This window comes from Homarus americanus, unplaced genomic scaffold (genome assembly GCF_018991925.1).
Source record: "Homarus americanus isolate GMGI-L3 unplaced genomic scaffold, GMGI_Hamer_2.0 scaffold47967, whole genome shotgun sequence".
Classification (NCBI taxonomy): domain Eukaryota; kingdom Metazoa; phylum Arthropoda; class Malacostraca; order Decapoda; family Nephropidae; genus Homarus; species Homarus americanus.
This window is the reverse complement of record NW_024731965.1, coordinates 1,963,190-1,984,263: the sequence shown is the minus strand read 5'-3', so window position 1 is coordinate 1,984,263 and position 21,074 is coordinate 1,963,190. Positions and strand designations below refer to the sequence as shown.

General features: G+C 37.4%; 1 protein-coding gene across 14 annotated transcripts in view; it reads right to left on the bottom strand.

Moving 5' to 3' along the window:
• The window catches only part of LOC121868118 (microtubule-associated serine/threonine-protein kinase 3-like), an 87,583-nt gene that overhangs the window by 13,455 nt on the left and 53,054 nt on the right, over nucleotides 1-21,074 (bottom strand). For 8 of the 14 annotated variants that reach the window (XM_042368410.1, XM_042368412.1, XM_042368409.1 and 5 more), the window contains 11 exons: nucleotides 20,526-20,821; nucleotides 18,296-18,519; nucleotides 17,859-18,071; nucleotides 16,444-16,796; nucleotides 16,036-16,202; nucleotides 15,275-15,444; nucleotides 11,165-11,332; nucleotides 3,895-4,085; nucleotides 2,876-3,090; nucleotides 2,506-2,686; nucleotides 548-696 (listed from right to left, as the gene is read on the bottom strand). In XM_042368410.1, the coding sequence (XP_042224344.1) occupies nucleotides 548-696; nucleotides 2,506-2,686; nucleotides 2,876-3,090; nucleotides 3,895-4,085; nucleotides 11,165-11,332; nucleotides 15,275-15,444; nucleotides 16,036-16,202; nucleotides 16,444-16,796; nucleotides 17,859-18,071; nucleotides 18,296-18,519; nucleotides 20,526-20,821 (2,327 nt within the window). The remainder of the gene's footprint in view (nucleotides 1-547; nucleotides 697-2,505; nucleotides 2,687-2,875; nucleotides 3,091-3,894; nucleotides 4,086-11,164; nucleotides 11,333-15,274; nucleotides 15,445-16,035; nucleotides 16,203-16,443; nucleotides 16,797-17,858; nucleotides 18,072-18,295; nucleotides 18,520-20,525; nucleotides 20,822-21,074) is intronic. The other 6 variants (XM_042368407.1, XM_042368415.1, XM_042368401.1 and 3 more) reach the window with 5 other exon arrangements.

Here is a 21,074-nt window from a genome sequence, read left to right as displayed (position 1 = left end):
TAGATATTTTCTGCAATGGTAGTCCTCTTGCACGACAAGACCTAGGGTTTCCTAACGACTTTCCCATCACTTCATAAAACCCAGCCTAACACATAACCATCACTTATATTGTGTATTTATTTATAGCATTGTACAACCTGGTCAATGGTCAAAATAATTATAAAAAGTAAATGTGCACAATACCCTGTCTAGTCTAGAGGTGAAATGACAAAATTATTTGTTAGCTTTGTAAAATAAAGTTGAGAAAAGAAGCAGTTCTGAGTAATGTATTATACTGTACATATTAATAAAACAGATGTATAGAGCCATTTGCATTCTGTTAATATATATCTAAGTTTAATGATGTTAATCAAAAGGATATTTTTACAATCTAATTGGTAGGTATAAAGTTATCCCTAATCTAACAATATTAATAATAAAAATTTCACCATTAATAATAACCAGTAAGTGGCAGAGGAAAGTTTAGTTTTATGTGAAGCATCGTTCCTCCTGGTTATCAAGTACTGTACTACTGCTTAGGAAAGAACGCAAGACTCTTGGACCTCACCTGTTGAATTTCAGCAGAAACGCGCTTGTTGGAGACTTTCCGGAAGAGAGAATTTTTCCGTCTTTTGTCCGAGTCTTTCTTTGTCCTCCTGTGTTTGGCAGGCAAACGCTTGGCCAGTTTTGATGCTCCGGGATTTCTTTTCCGTCCACCTACACGGCAGAGGATAAGTGTTATTCTATGGAAGTAACGGCTAACAAAAATTTTTGAAGACAACAGTATTTTATACATGAGACATACTTGTATACTTGAACATATACAGCCATACATAAAGTAAATACAGTATAAAGTACTGAACTGTATTACAGCTGTAATCAAAATACAGTACTGTACAGGGGGTAGTCATTGATAATGAAACCATTTAAAGGGAAATTAATTTCCGTAAGAATTACAAGGAATAGTGTCTAATTGGGACCATCACATTGCGACACACAGTTTAATTTGGTATCTTTTAATATATATATATATATATATATATATATATATATATATATATATATATATATATATATATATATATATATATATATATATATATATATATATATATATATATATATATATATATATAATATATATATATATATATATATATATATATATATATATATATATATATATATATATATATATATATATATATATATATATATATATATATATATATATATATATGCTGATAACCACAAGGAAACAAGAAAACACGAAATTCCCAAGCGCTTTCGTGTAATTCACATCTTCAGGGGTGAGTACAGACTAAGGAGAAATATTTGACAAGGCTAATATATACAGTAGCGGAGAGTGAGATCAAGTCCCTAGGGGACAGCAGGGGTCCACAATGCTACGGTCATAAGGCAGTGACCCTTACTAATCTTCTAAATCCAGAAAAATTTACCATGCCATCTCTAAGCACAACAGCTGTCTGTAGTCAGGTCATAGGGTAAGATGACCCAACCTTCTCACCTGGTTACAAATCTTCTTAATCACAAAATTGTCTAGTTTGTACATACCATTACTCAAATTCATGTTGACAGATTCGGTATGTTTAGTGAGACTGGATTCTATAATGTTCCTACTGACAATTGAATTACAAGGTAATGTTGAGGAGGCATTATCCCAGTCAATGCAATGCTTATTATCTATCAAGTGAATTTCACGAAAGTGCTTGGGAACTTCGTGTTTTCTTGCCCCTTATAACACCATCTGTGAGGGAATTACTACACCACATCAGGCCCCTCATAACACCATCTGTGAGGGAATTACTACACCACATCAGGCCCCTCAGAACACCATCTGTGAGGGAGTTACTACACCATGTGATGCCCCTCATAACACCATCTGCGAGGGAATTACTACACCACATCAGGTCCCTCATAACACCATCTGTGAGGGAACTACTACACCATGTGAGGTCCCTCCTAACACCATCTGGGAGGGAGTTATTACACTTCGTGTTTGCTGTTCAACACCTGCATTAATCTGTATGTTGATTGTATGTTCCTTTACCTTTCTCTAATGAAGGCTTTTGTTAAACCACCAATGTATGTAATAAGTCATTTATGTCCAATGTAGATTTTCAGCCTTCGGGCTGCAGAACTTTTTCAATAAACCGTTAATTATTATTCTTATTAAAAACACACACACACACGCACGCACGCACACACCAGCAATTAACAGGAACCAGATGTACTTTATTGTTGTCTGTTAAATTCCCTTATTCATATAACCACACTGTGCAGTAGTTAGCTGAACTGTCATCACTTAGTGACTGGTCACAACTAGTGTAGTGTTGACTTCAAAATTTGGTTCAGTTCTTCTTATGGCACTATTAAATAAATACAATGTAAACTTATATTTATTAATATACTATATATTGTACACTAATATAGACGTATGTACAGTATCGCTTAAAATCAACATGTAATAATTATAAGTTCATGTAAATGCTGTACTGTTCTCACCTGCTCTGATAGAGGTCTGGTCAAGTGGCATGGACCTGAGAGAGACGTGGTCGGTAGAACTCATTAGTAGAGTGACAACTTGGGTATGGAACATGCCTTGAATGGGTTCTCCATTAATGTGAGTAATTAAGTCCCCAGGGCGCAGACCAGCTTCAAATGCTGGACTACGTTGGTCAACATCCTGTGAAACAAAGATGAAAGTTCAGTTTAGTTTATATATTAATATAAATATTAATACTTACTGAGTAAACAAGTCACTATAATAAAAGAACATGTAATTTTATTGCTAAGCAAGTTCCTTTACTTTATTTATATAAACCAAAAAATTTACTTAATTCAGCTACACGTGCCAATATTGCCCTGCACTTACCATCACCAAGTGATGTACAGTATAATAGTCAGAATCCCCAAAGTAAACCCTAATGGCTCGGATAGTAAAACCAAAGCCCTGTGGACCTCGGCGGATGATTGTAGGAGGTTTTAGGGAGTTGACAAGAGGGGAAATTTCCCTGGAAGGTGAGGCATCACGAGATGAAGCAGTGCTGGACCCTCCTGGAGACTGTATGGGCTGAGGCACGCTATCTTCTGGAAGCAAGAGAAAGCTATTTTAGGCTTTCACACTAAGGAAAAAAGAATATAAAATACTGTACCCTGTACGAACTTTATAAAATTCTTTATGTAAAATATTCATGATGAGGTTGAAATGGTTAATTTTTTCTTCAAAATTTGCTATTTCACAATTCTACATTACCTTTTAAAGACTTATTTCCTAATTTAATGTTTTTTTGCTACTTCCTCTACCCCTTGAAATAAATTGTGTGGCATCCATATACCATAAATATTTCCTGTGCAATAAAAGGTTTAGTTAAAATCTCTTCACAAAGTTCTACTATTCTGTCATTATAGAGGCAGTCTTTATCCCCTCTTGGTGTGGAGGAATTTTACATTTCAACATAAACTGAACAGACCATCTTTAATACAAGTCTTCACAACATGAGTTATCCATTAACCCAAACCCCAGTTATCAAATGGGGGTGTAGCGTGGATGGTTAAGCTTCCACAACTGATATATGTAGTAACAAGAATATTATAGTGAAGGACATCAAGATTGGAAGGAGGACAAAACAATTACTTCCTGTTGCCTATAATTTTTTTCTGACCAAACTTCTTCCCACAAAAATTTTCAAACATGATGCCTAAAACTTCTTCCCTGCCTTCATCTCCTCCTCAAGCTTGATCTCCCCGATCTGGTAGGTAAACCAGATTACCCGCCTAGTTACAGTGATTCTTCTTTAACCTTTGGAATAAATCATACAATCGTGGCTCTCAGGACGATGGCATGGCAGGGCTTATGACCCAATACTGTAAGGAAGAAGACAGATAACTTACCTGAAGGGATCATCAAGGATAACCCAGACGCTGAAGCACTTTTGATCACTTGACGAGTTCTGTGCTTGAAGGCCGGTGATGAAGGTGGGATATTGACTCGAGGTGTAGACAATCGTTCAGACGCTCCCGGCCGCTCATCAACTGGAGAGAGCTCGCGCAGGCTCCCGCTTTCCATGCTGGGGAAAAGCAAACTACCGTGTCTGTCATCTACCATACTCACTCAACAATATTTGTTATGACCATTACACACTAAAGAACATTTTTCTAAAACAAAAGTGGTACAAAAGATCACAAACAAAATAGTTTCATAAATAAAAATACAATTAACAGTTTGGTTTCATCTTTTCACTAAAAAAGAGTAAGCCAGAGTCCTATAAAAATCTGTTGTTGTACATTTTTTGTAATAAGTTCGACTAATATTGTGTTAATTCTTATCTTATGCATTTTTGGCACACTAAGCACAGGTGAGTGTTATCCAGACTCAAGGATCATTGACCATATCCACAACTCAGAGTAGAGAAGGTCTGAAGCCAAGCCTGAAACACTTGACAAAGGGTTTGGCTAGCATGCAGGTAAAGCAGCTAATGCCCGTGTGTATTCTAAATAAATAAGAATGTGTGGAAAAATTGAGGATTGCCTATAGGTTTTAAGCACTGGGCATTATTCCAGAACAGAAAGATGATGAATTACAAGGATTTATGAAAAACATATACAGTAAAGCCTCCGATAATGACGGCTCTACTAACGACGATTCATATTTAAGACCCTGGTTAATTTAGGACCCAATTCAATTTACGCCATTATTTTCTTCGTATTTACAATGAAATTAGAAGAAAAAAAATTCATTTTCATACAAGTAATAACTAAATCCCGATATTTATTATATAAAAAATAAAACACGCCTTGCGCACGGAGGCTGCCAGGCTTGTGAGTGGTGACGCCAGCATCACTAGTATAAATAGTCACAGCTGGCAGGCCCTTTGTTTTCACGCATCTGAACAGGAAAAGGAGAAAAACATTCTCAGGTTTCTTACGGCATTTTTGCGTCTCTATTCAACATGAGCAAGTGATGGTAGTGCTGGTTCAAAATCTAATAAGTGTATAACCTTAGCCGAGAAACTAGATGAGTTAAAACAATATGAAAAAGGTGAGAGGACTGTGGGTATTATAAGGAGCAAACAATGAACATATTTTCTGAAGTGGATCCACGAACAGAACAAAGCATTAAAATTAAAATAAATGCAAATGACCTCTATATAAAGATGTATAATGAGAAAAGAAAGCAGCTGTGCAAGGTTCTTTTGACAGCTTTATTAATCGAAGGCCTAAACCACCAACTTCAGCTACACCATCAAATTCAGCATCATAAGCAGCTTCAACAACAACTTCAGGTTCAGTAATGGTTTTATGGAAACCTACAGCTTCAGCCAGAGTTGAACCTACAGCTTAAGCCACAGTTGAACCTACAGCTTAAGCCACAGTTAAACCTACAGCTTAAGCCACAGTTGAACCTGATGACTTCATCATCTGAGCAAAAACTCACACATCATCATTGGCTGCCCTTATGTTTTAGACTTTACCACCATTGGTGAGTAAAATTTTTGTTTTACATTAGTAAGTATTATTTAAAACATATGTGAACAGTAATAAGTGTAGAGAAATGACGATGTTTTCACATGTACGCACTTACATACGAGGAGTTCCCAATTTATTTTGTTATTCTTTACTGTTAACGGTTAGCTACTTCTATTTTTCCATTTATTAACATTAAATAACATTAGTTAAAACATATTCATTTTTTACATTAATTTTCCTACAGCAACAATCAGTCTTAATTTCCTTAGTTTCTTATGTAGAACCATCGTCACGGACTCACGGGTGTAAACATTAACAAAAACAGTGCCGTTTTGTCTCCTCTTGTGTGTTTTAATACTCTACATATTATTAATGAATTGTATTGTTCATTTCCCATATATAAAGATAAATTCAATCAAATGCATATTCAGTAATAAACAATAATGAATCTTTTGTACATATTCTTTAGATAAATGACGCGGTATCCTTAAATGTGCACGTATATATTGGCGTTCCCAATCCATCTCCCTTTTTTCTTTGCCATTAATGGTTAGCTACTTCTATTGTTCCATTTATTAACATTAAATAACATTACTGTACTTAAAACATATATACTAATTTTTTTTTTACATTAATTTTACTACAGCTACAACCAGGGTCTTATTTTCTCCATTTTCTCATGTAGAACTATCGTCCTGGACTCTCGGCTGTAAATACTAATGAAAACAATGGCGTTCCATCTCCTCTTGTGTGGCCATATTATTATTCATTTATATTGTATAAGGTGCATTCATAAACATTATTTAAAGAATATAGTTGGCATTTTTCATAATTGTATTGTTTTGGGGGAAAAGAGGGTAAAAAGCCACACAAAAGATATGAAAAGGTCACAGTTGGGAACGCATCTCATTATTATTGCTTTATTTTAATAGTAATTAATGATTCACGAAACAATGATTCACCTTACACTGCAATATTGGAGGACACATTACAGTCGCTATTTGAGGCTTTACTGTATAGGAAAGTCGTATAAAACAGAGTAATACGGTACCAAGAGAGACAGAAAGAAGATGAAGTACAAGGAATTATTCTTAGTCAGAAGGGTAAGTCTGTGGCATTTAACCATTTTCACTCGGTCAAACCATGGAACTCTCTGTATTTGTGCTGTGTTACGAGTGCCGTGGTGTGTGTTACGAGTGCCGTGGTGTGTGTTACGAGTGCCGTGGTGTGACCGAGTGAAAACTATTAGATGCCACTGTTGGGTCATGCGATTCCTGATAACTCTCAGGATTATGTCAAGTCTTTCTGTAATATTAGGCTACATTTATACACAATATTAGGTACCTAACTGATAATAGTTATTCGGGTATGGGAATTATTTAGGGTTCTCAAATAAAAAAAAATCACCCTGTGTATTAACAACTCTTGATATCCACCCTTGAATCTCAGCAAAAGTTACCAGTGACATCATCCAACCTCCCCTAATGTTTGGCCCCAAGGTAAGGCGACTCTCTGTCTGGGAGAATGACAACCTATGATAGTGGAAGCTGTCATGAAGGATGGTGACTGTCCTCCTTTCTCACGATAACTGATCTTTACTGGCCACTAGCCCACGATGTGTCTGACAGTACAACTCATCTTATAACTCTAAAATTATGTTACCTTTTATACCTCCTATTAGTTTCTCATTCTCTTCCTGATTCTCCTTACACGCATGCACCCCCCCACACACACACACATTGTCTATTCATTTATACTGCTGTAAAATAATAGTTCCAATAAGGTATGTACTCATCACCTAAGCAGACCTGGATTCATTCTACCAAACACTTCTTTCTCTTTCACATTTTATTTCTGTATTTTGCATTCCCTCTACTTATTTATCACATATGTTGCTCTCAAACACAGCATTTCTATTGTTCATTCCTCTTACACCCCAAGTCCAAGGTTTGTGCCTCAAAAATAATAATAATAGTAATAATAATAATAGTGGTTCAATCTCACTATGCTGTATAATCTCATCTTTTTCTCTGTATATTTCAAAATCCACCCATTAACTTTCTATTCCTTAACTACTCTCTGGTTCATTGTATGTCTTCATTCCCGAACAGTAAAACCTCCATATAACGGACTTCTCTCTCCGTATAATCCGTCAGTTAGGGGGATTTCACGAGTAATAGACCCTAGATATAACGGAATTTCGTCTCCACGTATAGTCTATTAAATAAAGGTTTCATTGTATCCAACACCTCCACTCCTACGTCTCTGAAACACTATAACACTTTCTCTTGTCTGTCACCAATCAGGCTAACTTTTCCATCTCCATGTATCTCTCTTCTCCCTTTATTTTAATCACTTTAATTTTGTCCACAGTCACTAACAACATTCTCCTAGTACAGTAAACAAACATGCCGTAACTTTTCTTCTGAATTATCCACTGTAAACTGCAGCCGATTCACTTCCAATTTAAATCCCACACCATTACTCATCAAACATGCATCTCTCTTCAATACTCTTACAACATCCTCATTTCAAGTAGTATCCCCTTGGCCATGGGTTAGTCAAGACATCCCCATCCTCTCCCTCCTGAAGGGAGAGGGACACCACACAAGAGTCCTCCACCACCACTCCGTCCTGTGGACCGTCGTTGACACGAGACTAAGCGTGTTAACCTAGGTTGTTATCCCCGTGGAATTATCACGTGTGGATGCCTGGTTGCAACAAGAGCAATCCAGGCTGGCCTATCAAACCTACAGTAAATGATTAATCAATTCACGCTTAGAGTTCTCCTGCATGACATCCGACTACAGTGACCGTGATCGACACGAGACTAAGTGTGTTAACCTAGGTTTGTTATCCCCGTGGAAATATCACGTGTGGAAGCCTGGTTGCGACAAAAGCAATCCAGGCTGGTCTATTGCACCTATGTGGTTAATTCAAGTCAAGGTTACCAGTTCTCTTTGCCGCGACAACCGTCTACGGTGACTGTCAGTGACAGGAGACTACAGTATGTGTGGTAACCCAAGAGTACCTTTTTGTTGTTATTGTCCGTGGAAAGAAGTTCTTGTGATGAAGCCTGGTTGCAACAAAAGCAATCCAGGCTGGCAGTAAATGTATCACTTGAAGAATTAAGGCTCTGTTAGGTCATACCCACAGAAGAGTAATCACATGTGTCCCAAAGTTGAAATTTCCCTCTTTTAGAGATTAATTTTATACAGCGTGAACGTGAGTGACTCGTATATCCATGCAAATTGTAAATCATTGTATGGAAGCTTGACAAATAAATGTAAGTGCAATTATCTGCCCGTATCTGTGATCCTATCTTATTATTACTAAAGGTAATGCCTGATTGGTTATGACAAAGTATAACCAATAACTGAGATGGATGTTGAAAATTAATGGAACTCATTAAATCATCATTTATCAAGTATATATCATGGAATGTCGGGCGGTGGGGTGAACTTCTACGTAGATATGCCATAATCTCCTGTAAGTAACCAGTGTGAAGGTATCGAACTCTACGGTAAGAAATATAAGAAACACAACATATTATAATCTTTATACAGTAGTACCCCATTTTTACGCGGTCAATTGAACCCACAGGGTACCGCGGAAAGTGAACAACAGAACATATGGGATTAATTCCAATAGAGACTGGCCCGACCCCCAAACTCCACTTTTTCCGACACAATACCTATGTTGTAGTAAAAATAACATCTAAATTTTATGATGGTATGCTCACAATATTAATATTTAAGAGAAATACAGTCGCCAGGTTAATGTCCATTCAAATAATGGACTCAAATCCCCCCCCCCCTCTTCCCAGCTCACTAGCTCCTACCTCTCTGAGAAATGATTAGGTGAAAACACTAGATTTTAACGTTTAGTAATAAATAATACCTCAGACTAATGTTAGGATAATATAATTGACATTTCTGGATTCCTTGCTGGTCAGGGAATATTTTGAATGTAAACTTCATATATTTTGCACAAAAGATAAAATATTTGCTTTGTGTAAACCAAATTATTACATTAGATCTAAAATTTGTATGTCAAATGCAAAATCCATGATGTTTATATTCAAAATGATCATCATATTGTAAGAATTCCAGCAATGTAAATTATATTCTGGCCGGGTAATTTGTATGAATTTTATGAGCTAAATAAATAAAAAAAAAATTATACTTCACCCCGTATATGAGTAGATGCACCGCGGAAACTGAAAGTCCGGTTCTGGCAAGGTACCGCATAAATGAGAAATCGCGGAAAGTGAAACCGTGTAAAGCAGGGTAATGCTGTATAATATAAACCACTCTTACCACCCCGAAAACCAAAACCATGACAGTATCAATAAAATAAGTTAAAGGAAGATGATCATTTCACTCAAGTATAAAAGATTTCACTCCCTGCATTTTGTTTTCACCTTTCTTAATGAGTTTCCTATTACAGTGCAGGAAACTAGAACTCAAGCAAACACAAGGAGACTCTCCCCTAAGTCATAATCATTCAAGTTTTCATATTCACCTTAAACATTATTTCATCATTCTCCATTATCAATCAGTCATTCTACCATCTATCTTTCAAGTTACAATGCTCCTTACCATCTGCCCTTTATAATGTCCCAAAATAAAACCTGCAACATTGCAAGAGTATATAAGTAAAAACAAAATGTGCATTATACAAGATTTTTCTTTTTCTTTTTTCAATCTAAAAAAATAATTTCCTTCAACATTTACTTCCATATTTCTCTAATTTCTGTTTTTTGTCAATAAAAATATAAGACTTTTTAACCATATAGACAAGTCAACCCTTCTACATCACAAGATATGTGTTTAAATTACTATCTATAAATCCCTTTATTTTATTTTAGTTTTCCACTTTACTACACTAGTTCTCTTATGTTCTTTTGTGTCTACTTCCTAACTTGTATCTCCCTTCATGAACATAACCAAAGGAACTCTCATTCTTGTTCTATATTATATCTTATGTAAACAGGATGAACTTCGCTACAGTGGTAATTGTTATACTGTACTGTGAGGTAGTCCATTATCCCTGAATATTGATCTCCAGTGAGGAGGTAATGTGTTATTGATATTCAGTGTGTGAGACAGTGCTGTATACCAGTCACCATTTACCCTCTATCTTGCCAACAAAACCCAACTGGCTTACAGATGTCTACCAGGGAAAGATATACTTGTGGGTTGTACAGACACCGAGGTAACTCAAAAAAGTTCTAAGAGTACAAAATTCCAGAAGGAGACTCCCACGACCCTTTCAGTGAGGATGCCTTAACTTGCCCACACATTTTCCAACACTGGGTAATGTACAGCACAAGTGGATCTTGTCTCACATAAAACTCTGTGCAATTTTCTTCAAAGACCTTTACTAAGTTCCTTAGAATGCCTGTTACCTCCCATAATCATAATAATCATAATAATAATAATAAAAAATTCTTTGTCACTTGTTTCTAACTGACCATTTCACAAAATATTGGGGAGATGAACAGCTAACACTACTATTGGCTGGATAACCACGGAAGGAAATGTTTTCCTTCACTGAAGATGCTACATCTACTTGAAGCAATTATAGCCATATGGCTAAACTTAACTGTAGATATAAGTTAGAGTTAATTGAAATTAAGAGCATCTTGCCAACTCGTTTTTTTTTCATTTTTTTAATCAAGTATGACTCATACCTTAACCAGTCTTCTTCCCCTGATATAGAGAATCTTGGCAGAGAATCTCTAGAGTGAGAGTGGAGACGTCTTCTCCTCTGTACCTGGGGAGACACATCCTCACTTTCGGTCTGCGATGATTCTGGTGTACTCTGGCACACAGGCACTCCTTCTAATTTACCAGCATTCCTTAAATGATTATAATAAAATATGTAGTGAATTTTATCTCATGAAACAAAGCTGAAAAATAGTAAACAATAAAAAATAATATAATAATTTTATCAAATAAGGTCGCAAAAAAAATTCCTTTTGCCTTTTCTGTTGCTCCACGAGCCCAGTGATTCAGACTCATGACCCCAAAGCAGTAGACACTGATGCATTATTCTGACCATAAATACCTCGGATTCACGAGTTTGAATCTCAGGGTTCGTGGAGCAGCAGATGTGACACGACCTTTGTTCCCACCTGTACAAGATATTAAAATAAAAATTAATCTCTATTTGTGTCATTTTCCCATTAAATCATGTTCTTCTAGGTATTAATGTCTTACTTAAGAATAAGTCCTTGTTTTATTACGGAAAATGTGCACCGCTTCTGACATACTATTACTGATATGACCTTGCTTGACTCCCTCAATTAAAACCAACTTTCTCAAAATTAAGAGAGTTAATTGGGACTCCATAAACTGAGAACTTTATATAAAAAAATAAAAACATAAGATAACAATATTAAGTAACATCTCACATAAAAATAGGAAATAAAACCACATCCATTAAATAAAATTAAAAATGACATTAACATATGAAACAGAATGAGGAAATAACATACCATCAATTAAATAAACTTAAAAAATAAATGAAAGACCCATGAATACCATTTCCCACTGACTAACTGACGGAACTATCCTCAACATGAAACAAAAAACTGGAACTGATAAAAAGAACACAACACTGTCAGATCTTCCTTCTATTAAAGCTTTAAATTTAGTTGTGTGTGAACAGAACATTTTACTACACAATGGTGGGTGGATAATATGTGGGTGGGTATTAAGTGGGTGGGTATTAAGTGGGTGGGTATTAAGTGGGTGGGTAATAAGTGGGTGGGTAATCTGAGTGAGTAGAATAGAAAACTGCTTGAAATAAGTGGAGGTAAGACACATTGCTCTTCATGTAAATACTGTTAAACAAGGATAGTCAATGTCATAGTTATAAAGGAAGAAATTTATATAAGTCAGAAAGAATGACATGACACTGAAGGGGGTCTCGGCTTCATTCTCCCGACAAACATCAAACTGTCCGAGAACTGAACGTAAACACAATGTCCTTCATAAACACAGAAAGGGCTTACAACAGCAAATGTTAAACGTGACCAAGAACTTGCCAGTATTAAGCTCCATGAAAACTTAGTTACAGTTCATGTGCTGTACTGAATGTTATGTTAAGTGGAAACCAATGATGTTGCATCTTTACAACCTTTCTAAATTGATAAAGGCTATAAGTTATTAATAAAAACCAATTGACAATAATGAAAGTAGTAAAATAAAGTAACCCGTGTTCAGGGAAGTGATTAGATATCTCTATGATCATGTCCATCATGTGTGGTGATTGTGACTCATAATGACCCACTTAAAACCATTACCTTCGCTCTGAGGTTTGGTCATGATAGAAGAGCCTCCATGGTGTACTATCATTGTATGGGTTCTTTGCCCTCTCTTTTGACCCTATCCCCTCCTCTGTCCTCCCCTAAATATATTATTCCTCCTTTCCCTCCCACAATGCATAAGCCACTTTATCTCTGTACACCTTATTTACTGACCTCTCCTCCTCCGTCCTTCCCTTACCATCTCAACATCTTCATCATTTCATTGCAGCCGAATTAACACCATCTGCTTTCCCCGTCATCCAAAACACCTCATAAATAACACCAAATTCTCTCTCTTCTACATATTTTACCATCTGTCTACTTTTGATTACAAATGCTCTCAACATTCTCCTGGTAAACACTTCCAAACTCATTCATTAACATTTGTAACATTTCCCCTGAACTGCACAATTAAAAGGAGCAGCCAACTTAAACATCACATTTACAAAGGCGATCATTTTTCAGCACATACACTTCATTTACTGGGAAGCATTTTCTCTCTTCCTCTGACACATGCTTCACTCTCCCCATAAAATCTTGTAAATAGTATTCAATAATTTCTCACATCCATTTCTAACTACAGTTTTGTATTTTATCAAACTTTTTAAATAATCACATACATCTGTAATAACTTCTGCACTCCCTCTTTTCCTCCTCTCTTCCGACCTGATAACTCTATAGCCAACTCTCCCCCTGATAAAGCCAATCTCTTTGGCACCTTATTCTTCTCTAATTCCACCTTAGACAATTCCAAGCCTATCCCTCCTACTGAACCTATGCACTTTCCTATAATCTCCACTCGCAGGGTTGCTGGTGTGTTATCCAGGTTGGATGTGAGTAAGGCGCATGGACCGTACGGAATACCCCCTCATGTTCTGAGGGAGTGTGCTGAAGTTCTGGCCCCTGTGCTTGCTCACCTCTTTCGCCTTTGCCTCAAGACCCAAACTTTTCCTTCTTCTTGGAAGCATGCCTCGGTTCAGCCCATCCCGAAGAAGGGTGACCATTCCAATCCCTCTAACTATCGCCACATTACCCTATCTTCATCCCTCTCCAAGATTTTTGAAACTATCTTAAACTCTCATTTTCTCCGTCACCTTGAACGCCATTCTCTTTTATCGGATCACCAGTATGGCTTTCACCAGGCGAGATCTACTGGTGATCTGCTCTCCTTCTGCACCCATCTTTGGTCAGCCTCTCTTAGGGATTATGTGGAAACTTTTGTCGTGGCCCTCGACATGTCTAAAGCATTTAACAGGGTATGGCACAAGTCTTTGCTTTCTAAACTTCCCTCTTATGGTTTCCCTCCCCCACTTTGTTTTCTAATCTCTGGCTTTCTTGAGAATCGATCCATGGCAGTTGTTGTTGAGGGATCAATCTCTCGCTCTTTTTCTACCAATAGTGGTGTTCCACAGGGTTCTCTTCTTTCACATACTTTTTATCAATGATTTACTTCAAACTACAACTAATTCTATCCATTCTTATGCTGATGATTCTACTCTTCACTCTTCTTCACGTTTTCCCCTTCCCCCTAATTCTCAAACTAGATCTGTTTCTAAGGCTGATATCATTATTATGTATCAATGCGGATCAGTGCAACATCTCCGAATGGGGAGGTAGAAACTTGGTTAAATTCAATAGTAATTAAACTCGGTATTTACCAATTACACTTTCCAAATTAGATGATCTTCCACCAATCACATTTCAGGATGCTGTCATTCTGCCAAATTCTAAAATAGATTTGCTAGGTCTCACCATTTCCTCTAATATATCATGGAAGCCACACATCCTCAACATTGCTAAAGCTGCCCCCCGAAAGCTTGGAATGCTGTACAGATGCCGTAGCTACTTCACTCCTGAGCAGTTGCTTCAAGTATATTAGGGATTCATTCGTCCTAACTTGGAATACTGCTCTCATATCTGGGGTGGCTCTTCTTCTGTTCAAATGTTAGATAAAGTGGAATCAAAGGCATTTCATCTTATTAACTCTCCTCCTCTAGTTGATAATCTTTCTTCCCTTTCTCTTCGCCGCAATGTTGCTTCACTCTCTCTCTTTTACAGGTAATTTAACGGGCAATGTTCGGTGGATTTGGCATCCTGTGTACCGCCGGCAAGACCGGGGACTCGTAACACACGTCTTGCCAGCGGTGCCCACCGTTTCTCTGTGGATGTCGGTCACACTAGAATAACCTGTTATAGTACATCCTTCTTTCCTCACACAGCCTAACTGTGAAATGTTCTGCCTTCTTCTGTGTTTCCACACTCATACAATCTGTCTCACTTGAAAAAGCTGGTTTTCTGGCATCTTCACAATATAGATTAATATAACCTTTTCCTTTTCTATTTTTAATTTCTTTTTATTCTTATTTTTTTGCCCCCTAGGCCCCGTTGTGGGTCAATGACCTGTGCCCGGGTGGGCTATTCCCGGTAAAAAAAAAAATAAATAAAAATGACATTACTTTTAAGTTTTAGTAAAATGTATATACAACTTACACATCAGGTGTAACAGGCAGATCTTGGCTCTCAGTATCAGGAGTATTGGTGGACGACTCGAGGGTTGAGCGTGACGACTCAGATTGGTCACTGTGACCAGAGTCTCCACGGGACACAATGCCTCGTCCAACATCCGCCCCCTCCGCCCCACCTTCAGTTGATGTCTCATTCTGTAAGTTATTGAGTTATATATTTATTTACAATAAGAATTTGTGATCTTGAACCTTACATCAAAAATATATATATACAATACATTGTACAGTATCTGTATATCATTTCAATGTCTCACAGTACATTCCCAATTACTAAGAACAAGTGTCGAGTTGTATGAATCTTCTTTTTGTTTATAAGGAGCAGTAACAAGATGACAACTAATAAATAAATTATATATATAAATAAGGAAAATTATTTAGCTCTATTCTCAAATCTGTTTTTCATCATTATTTTTATAAAATGTCTAAAGAAAGTTATTTTTCTTTATATCTGGTCAATTTCAGTTTTATTGTGCAAATAACAACTTACTACATCAAGTATATCAATGTGAAAATATTTTATTTTTCATTCAGGATGAGAGCAGTGCTGTAGCCATAATCTTCAGGCTATTGGTAATTTTGTTAAGCATTTAAGCTGCAGTCCAATCTTATTGTATTGTTTCTTAACTATGCACATCTAGCATATTTAAATAAAAACTAAATACAAAATTAATAAGAACTTGATGAACATTGCCCGAGTAACTGAAAATATAGAGCAAATTTTCCTACCTGCTTCCTCACCTGAAAGCTGGAGTCAAGCTGGGGAGCATCGGCAGAGTGGGATGAAGTGAACTTGTGATACCTGGGAGAATAAGAGGAGAAAGATGGGAATGCCCCTCCTTCCCCTCCCTCCTCACTATCCTCTTCTAGTTCATGGTTATACCGATCCAAACGAGCTGCAAGGACACAAACAAACACAAAAAATTTTAATGTACAGTGTAAACTTATTCTTCCACTCCTCTAATCACTTTCTTGCATCAAGGTCTTAGAAAATTCCTTGTACACCTGTATACAATGATAGAACCATGTTAATGAAAGAAGTTATATTGCCAACCCTATCCAGCTTATCTATATATGAGATAATATGGTACTTAAGGGGTGTGTGTGTGTGTTGTTACACTGTGCCGTGAAACTCACTGTCAAAGTAGCTGGTGTCTTCCTCGTGATCCAACTGTGGTACAAATTCTGCCTTCATCCTTAACAGTGAGTCCCAGTCAACGAAGATAAAGAATGGATGCTCCTTGACTTCCAGGGCTCCTCCCACTGTCCCGAGGCGGTCCAGAGGTGAGTGGTGAAGCAGTGCCGTAATCAGGTCCTTGGTGTCATCCATGACTGGCCAATCCTCTTCACTTGGCCACTCGATGTCATCGTTGACGGTGTGTGCAAACAGCTCTTCCGGTGTCTCTCCAAAAAAGGGGACGCACCCAATGAGAAATTCATAGAGAATAACTCCCATTGCCCACCAGTCCACAGGCTTGCCATATCCTTGTCTGGAATTGATACAAGAAAATTAACACATCACCGTAAAAAAAATCTAAACGTAACAAAAATTCTGTTTTTGCCGATACAGGTTTGAGAGGACATGCTGCCGATGAGTGATGCTGGTGGGTGTGTGTGTGTGTGTGTGTGTGTGTGTGTGTGTGTGTGGTTTTATTAATTCTGGTCATCCAAATTTAACCAAAACAAATCATAAAAGTGTACAAAAAAAAGTCTGATTTTGCAGATCAAGTTCCTCTGGTGAATGATTTAGAAGAATTACAAAAGTTAGTGAATGGACGTGGAAGAGTTTAAGTTAAGAGAAAGTTAAAAGGAATGTGAACAAAGTAATGAGAGTAATTACTGATGGCGGACTGGGAATATTAAACCTTGATGTGAAGGAAGACGACAGTCCACAGGAAAAAAATTGAGATGTTCTAGATATTTGGGAATAAAAGTAAATGAAGTGTGTAAGAGAGGTCAGAGAGAAGCCCTAATGACCTAATTCTAATATGATGAAGTGTGTAAGAGAGGTCAGAGAGAAGCCCTAATGACCTAATTCTAATATGTGTAAACTATGATGTATAATTTTTTACTGTTAAGGTATTTAAAAGAGTTAAGCCAAACTATATCTGAAATGGCAACCAAAGTATTTTGTTTTATATTTATCTCTACATCAACAAGGATCTGCCCACTATGGGTGGCAGGAATCAAGAGGTCAGAGACTCCTTCCAGTCACTTGCCCTAACACAACAGATCTTTTCAGTTTGGTGTTCCCCTTCACAATAAAGACCCAATATATCCACGTGGATTATCTGATTATCCACATTATTTCATTTAGTTACTGTATTTCTATAAAGGCAAGTTTGATGATGCAAGACAAACATATTTATACTTAAACATAGACGTGAAAAAATTTAAGAAATGTGTTGCTGAAATGTTATTAAAAAATGGAAGTCGAATGATCTTAAGTAGTAACAATAATTATTAATTAGAAATAATAATAATTATTCTGTACTAATATGTACTACAAAAAGTGCAATCACAATTTACTGCTTCAATATTACACAACTCACCTCAATATAACTTCAGGTGCAATGTATTCAGGCGTCCCATAAACTTGCTTGTCGGAGAACTGTCGGGTTTCCTTATCAATGTAGCCTTCGTAGAGGTTTGTGGCCAGTGACATCAAGCCCATCTTACTCAGGCCAAAATCTGTCAGCTTTATGTGCCCCAGAGCAGTGATCAGCAAGTTGTCTGGTTTTAGGTCGCGATGCACAATACCGTAGCTACAAGAGAAATTTTGAAAATGGATGTTAATAATATTTTCAGTTATGCTTCAAAGAAAAACCTTGTATTACACACTTGCTAAAACCATTTTTTTTCCATTACAGGGATTTAAATATGATAAGTTACAGCCTGATAACTAATAAATACAAGTTCATAATTTTACCATATAAAACATCTATTACATGTACTGTACTGTATTAATAAACCATCAATGGTGACTCACCTATGTAAATATTCAACAGCTAATACGGTTTCAGCAAAGTAGAACCTGGCCATGTCTGGTGGGAGAGGACCCATGTTCTTGAGCAGGGTGGCACAGTCTCCACCCTCTACGTACTCCATCACTAAACACAAATGTCTTTTGGTTTCAAAACTGCAGATCATTGACACTACGAAGGGGTTATCTGTGAAGCTCATTATGTCACGCTCGTTAAACACTTGCTCCACCTGACAGAAAAAAAGGTCAGAATTATTTTTCATGTAATTTTTAATATTGTAAGCTTTCTGCCATACTGTACTTCACATTAATAAATATAGAGTAATGAGGTTAACTTGGTTACCTATGACAATACCGTGTGTGTGTGTGTGTGTGTGTGTAATAATAATAATAATAATAATAATAATAATAATAATAATAATAATAATAATAATAATAATAATTATTAACGGTTTATTGAAAAAATTCTGCAGCCCGAGGACTGAAAATATACATTGGACATAAATGACTTATTACATACATTGGTGGTTTAACAAAAGCCTTCATTAGAGAAAGGTAAAGGAACATACAGTGAACATACAGATTAATGTAGGTGTTGAACAGCAAACTCGTAGTGTAGTAACTCTCTCCCAGATGGTGTTATGAGGGACTTGGCGTGGTGTAGTAATTCCCACGCAGATGGTGTTATGAGGGGCCTCACGTGGTGTAGTAATTCCCTTACAGATGGTGTTATGAGGGACTTCACGTGGTGTAGTAATTACCTCACAAATGGTGTTATGAGGGGCCTCACGTGGTGTAGTAATTACCTCACAAATGGTGTTATGAGGGGCCTCACGTGGTGTAGTAACTCCCTCACAGATGGTGTTATGAGGGGCATCACGTGGTGTAGTAATTCCCTCACAGATGGTGTTATGAGGGGCCTGACGTGGTGTAGTAATTCCCTCACATATGGTGTTATGAGGGACCTCACGTGGTGTAGTAACTCACAGATGGTGTTATATGAGTGAGGTTTGGTCTTAGGCCTTCCTATCGTAGACGGATTAACACATCGCTGGTTGTTGTTGGGTCTCACGGGCCGTTATCACTGGGTACCTGGGACCTCACTGTGTGAAGGTTAACTTGGGTACGACTGTTACTGTTGAGTTGTTCTCACTGACTTAAGCACTGTTCACCACTGTTCACCTCTGTTTAACACTGGTTCCGTTCCTTTCCTAAATGAAATTGTAACTTCTGGCGAGAACTTGTTGATATTCCGGTGGGGAGGAGGGTTCAGGGGAGGGGGTTGGTATGGGCCAACTTAACAGTTGACCTGGCTGCTCCGAGAGGAGCGCCAGGTACGTCTTGACCCTTCGGTGGTCAAGGATGTAGTGTGTGTGTGTGTGTGTGTGTGTGTGTGTGTGTGTGTGTGTGTGTGTGTGTGTGTGTGTGTGTGTGTGTGTGTGTGTGTGTGTGTGTGTGTGTGTGTGTAAGTGTGTGTGTGTGTGTAAGTGTGTGTAAGTGTGTGTGTGTAAGTGTGTGTGTGTAAGTGTGTGTGTGTAAGTGTGTGTGTGTGTGTGTGTGTGTGTAAGTGTGTGTGTGTGTAAGTGTGTGTGTGTGTGTGTGTGTGTGTGTGTGTAAGTGTGTGTGTGTAGTGTGTGTGTGTGTGTGTGTGTGTGTGTGTGTGTGTGTGTGTGTGTGTAAGTGTGTGTGTGTAAGTGTGTGTGTGTGTGTGTGTGTGTGTGTGTGTAAGTGTGTGTGTGTGTGTGTGTGTGTAAGTGTGTGTGTGTGTAAGTGTGTGTGTGTGTGTGTGTGTGTGTGTGTGTGTGTGTAAGTGTGTGTGTGTAAGTGTGTGTGTGTAAGTGTGTGTGTGTGTAAGTGTGTGTGTGTAAGTGTGTGTGTGTGTGTGTGTGTGCATTGTCTCTTATGAAATTGTTTTTATTGTCTAATTTTCTTTTCAGAGCCCCTTGGCAATCTACTTTTTATTTTCAAATTTACACTCTTTATTCAAGGACCACTATTATTTCTACCCATTGTTTAAGTTATCCCTACCAAGTCAGCAGCACTTGAAGGTGTAAACCCAATACAAGACCAAAATCCTTTTCTGGTACAGTATATGCTGTCTCATTTATACAAGATGATGCCAATAAGGAACAATAATAAATCAAGGTAAAATTTCTTCCAATTTTGCTATTTAACAATCTGCAACACCTATAAATAACCAAAGTGAATAATATAACAAATATATATGTTCACACACCTGGTTCCTCAACATGAGGTTGTGTTTACTGATCTTCTTCATGGCAAACCGCTCTTTACTCATTTTGTGTCGGACGAGGTAAACGGCGCCATAAGCTCCATTTGATATAAGTTTGACATTTTCATAATCCTCTTCTTTTGGGGAGCTTCTAGAGGGTGGGCTGGAGTGAGTGGAAGACTGTCCAGGGGAGTACTCTGAATTGGAAGTTTTTCTGTTGGTTGCACCACTAGCTGCACTTGTGCCACTGCCTGTGCTGTCCTCTGCGTCACCATCCCCAGCTAAGTCATCACTCAGCTCTACAAACATTGGTTACATTATTTACAATGACTACAGAAATATTTGAAGACAAGTAATTTACTGTTGCAGTTATTATGGGTCAGACAGATTGATTGTGTATAAGCCTCTTTGACATTTAAATAGCCTAATGGTTTAGATAATTCATAATAAACTATCACAAAAACCTTTAAAAATATTCCTTTTAACATGATAAGGAAAGCTTTAGGTAAACAAGAATTTTTTTTTAATTAAGTTCAATTCGTATTAACTCAC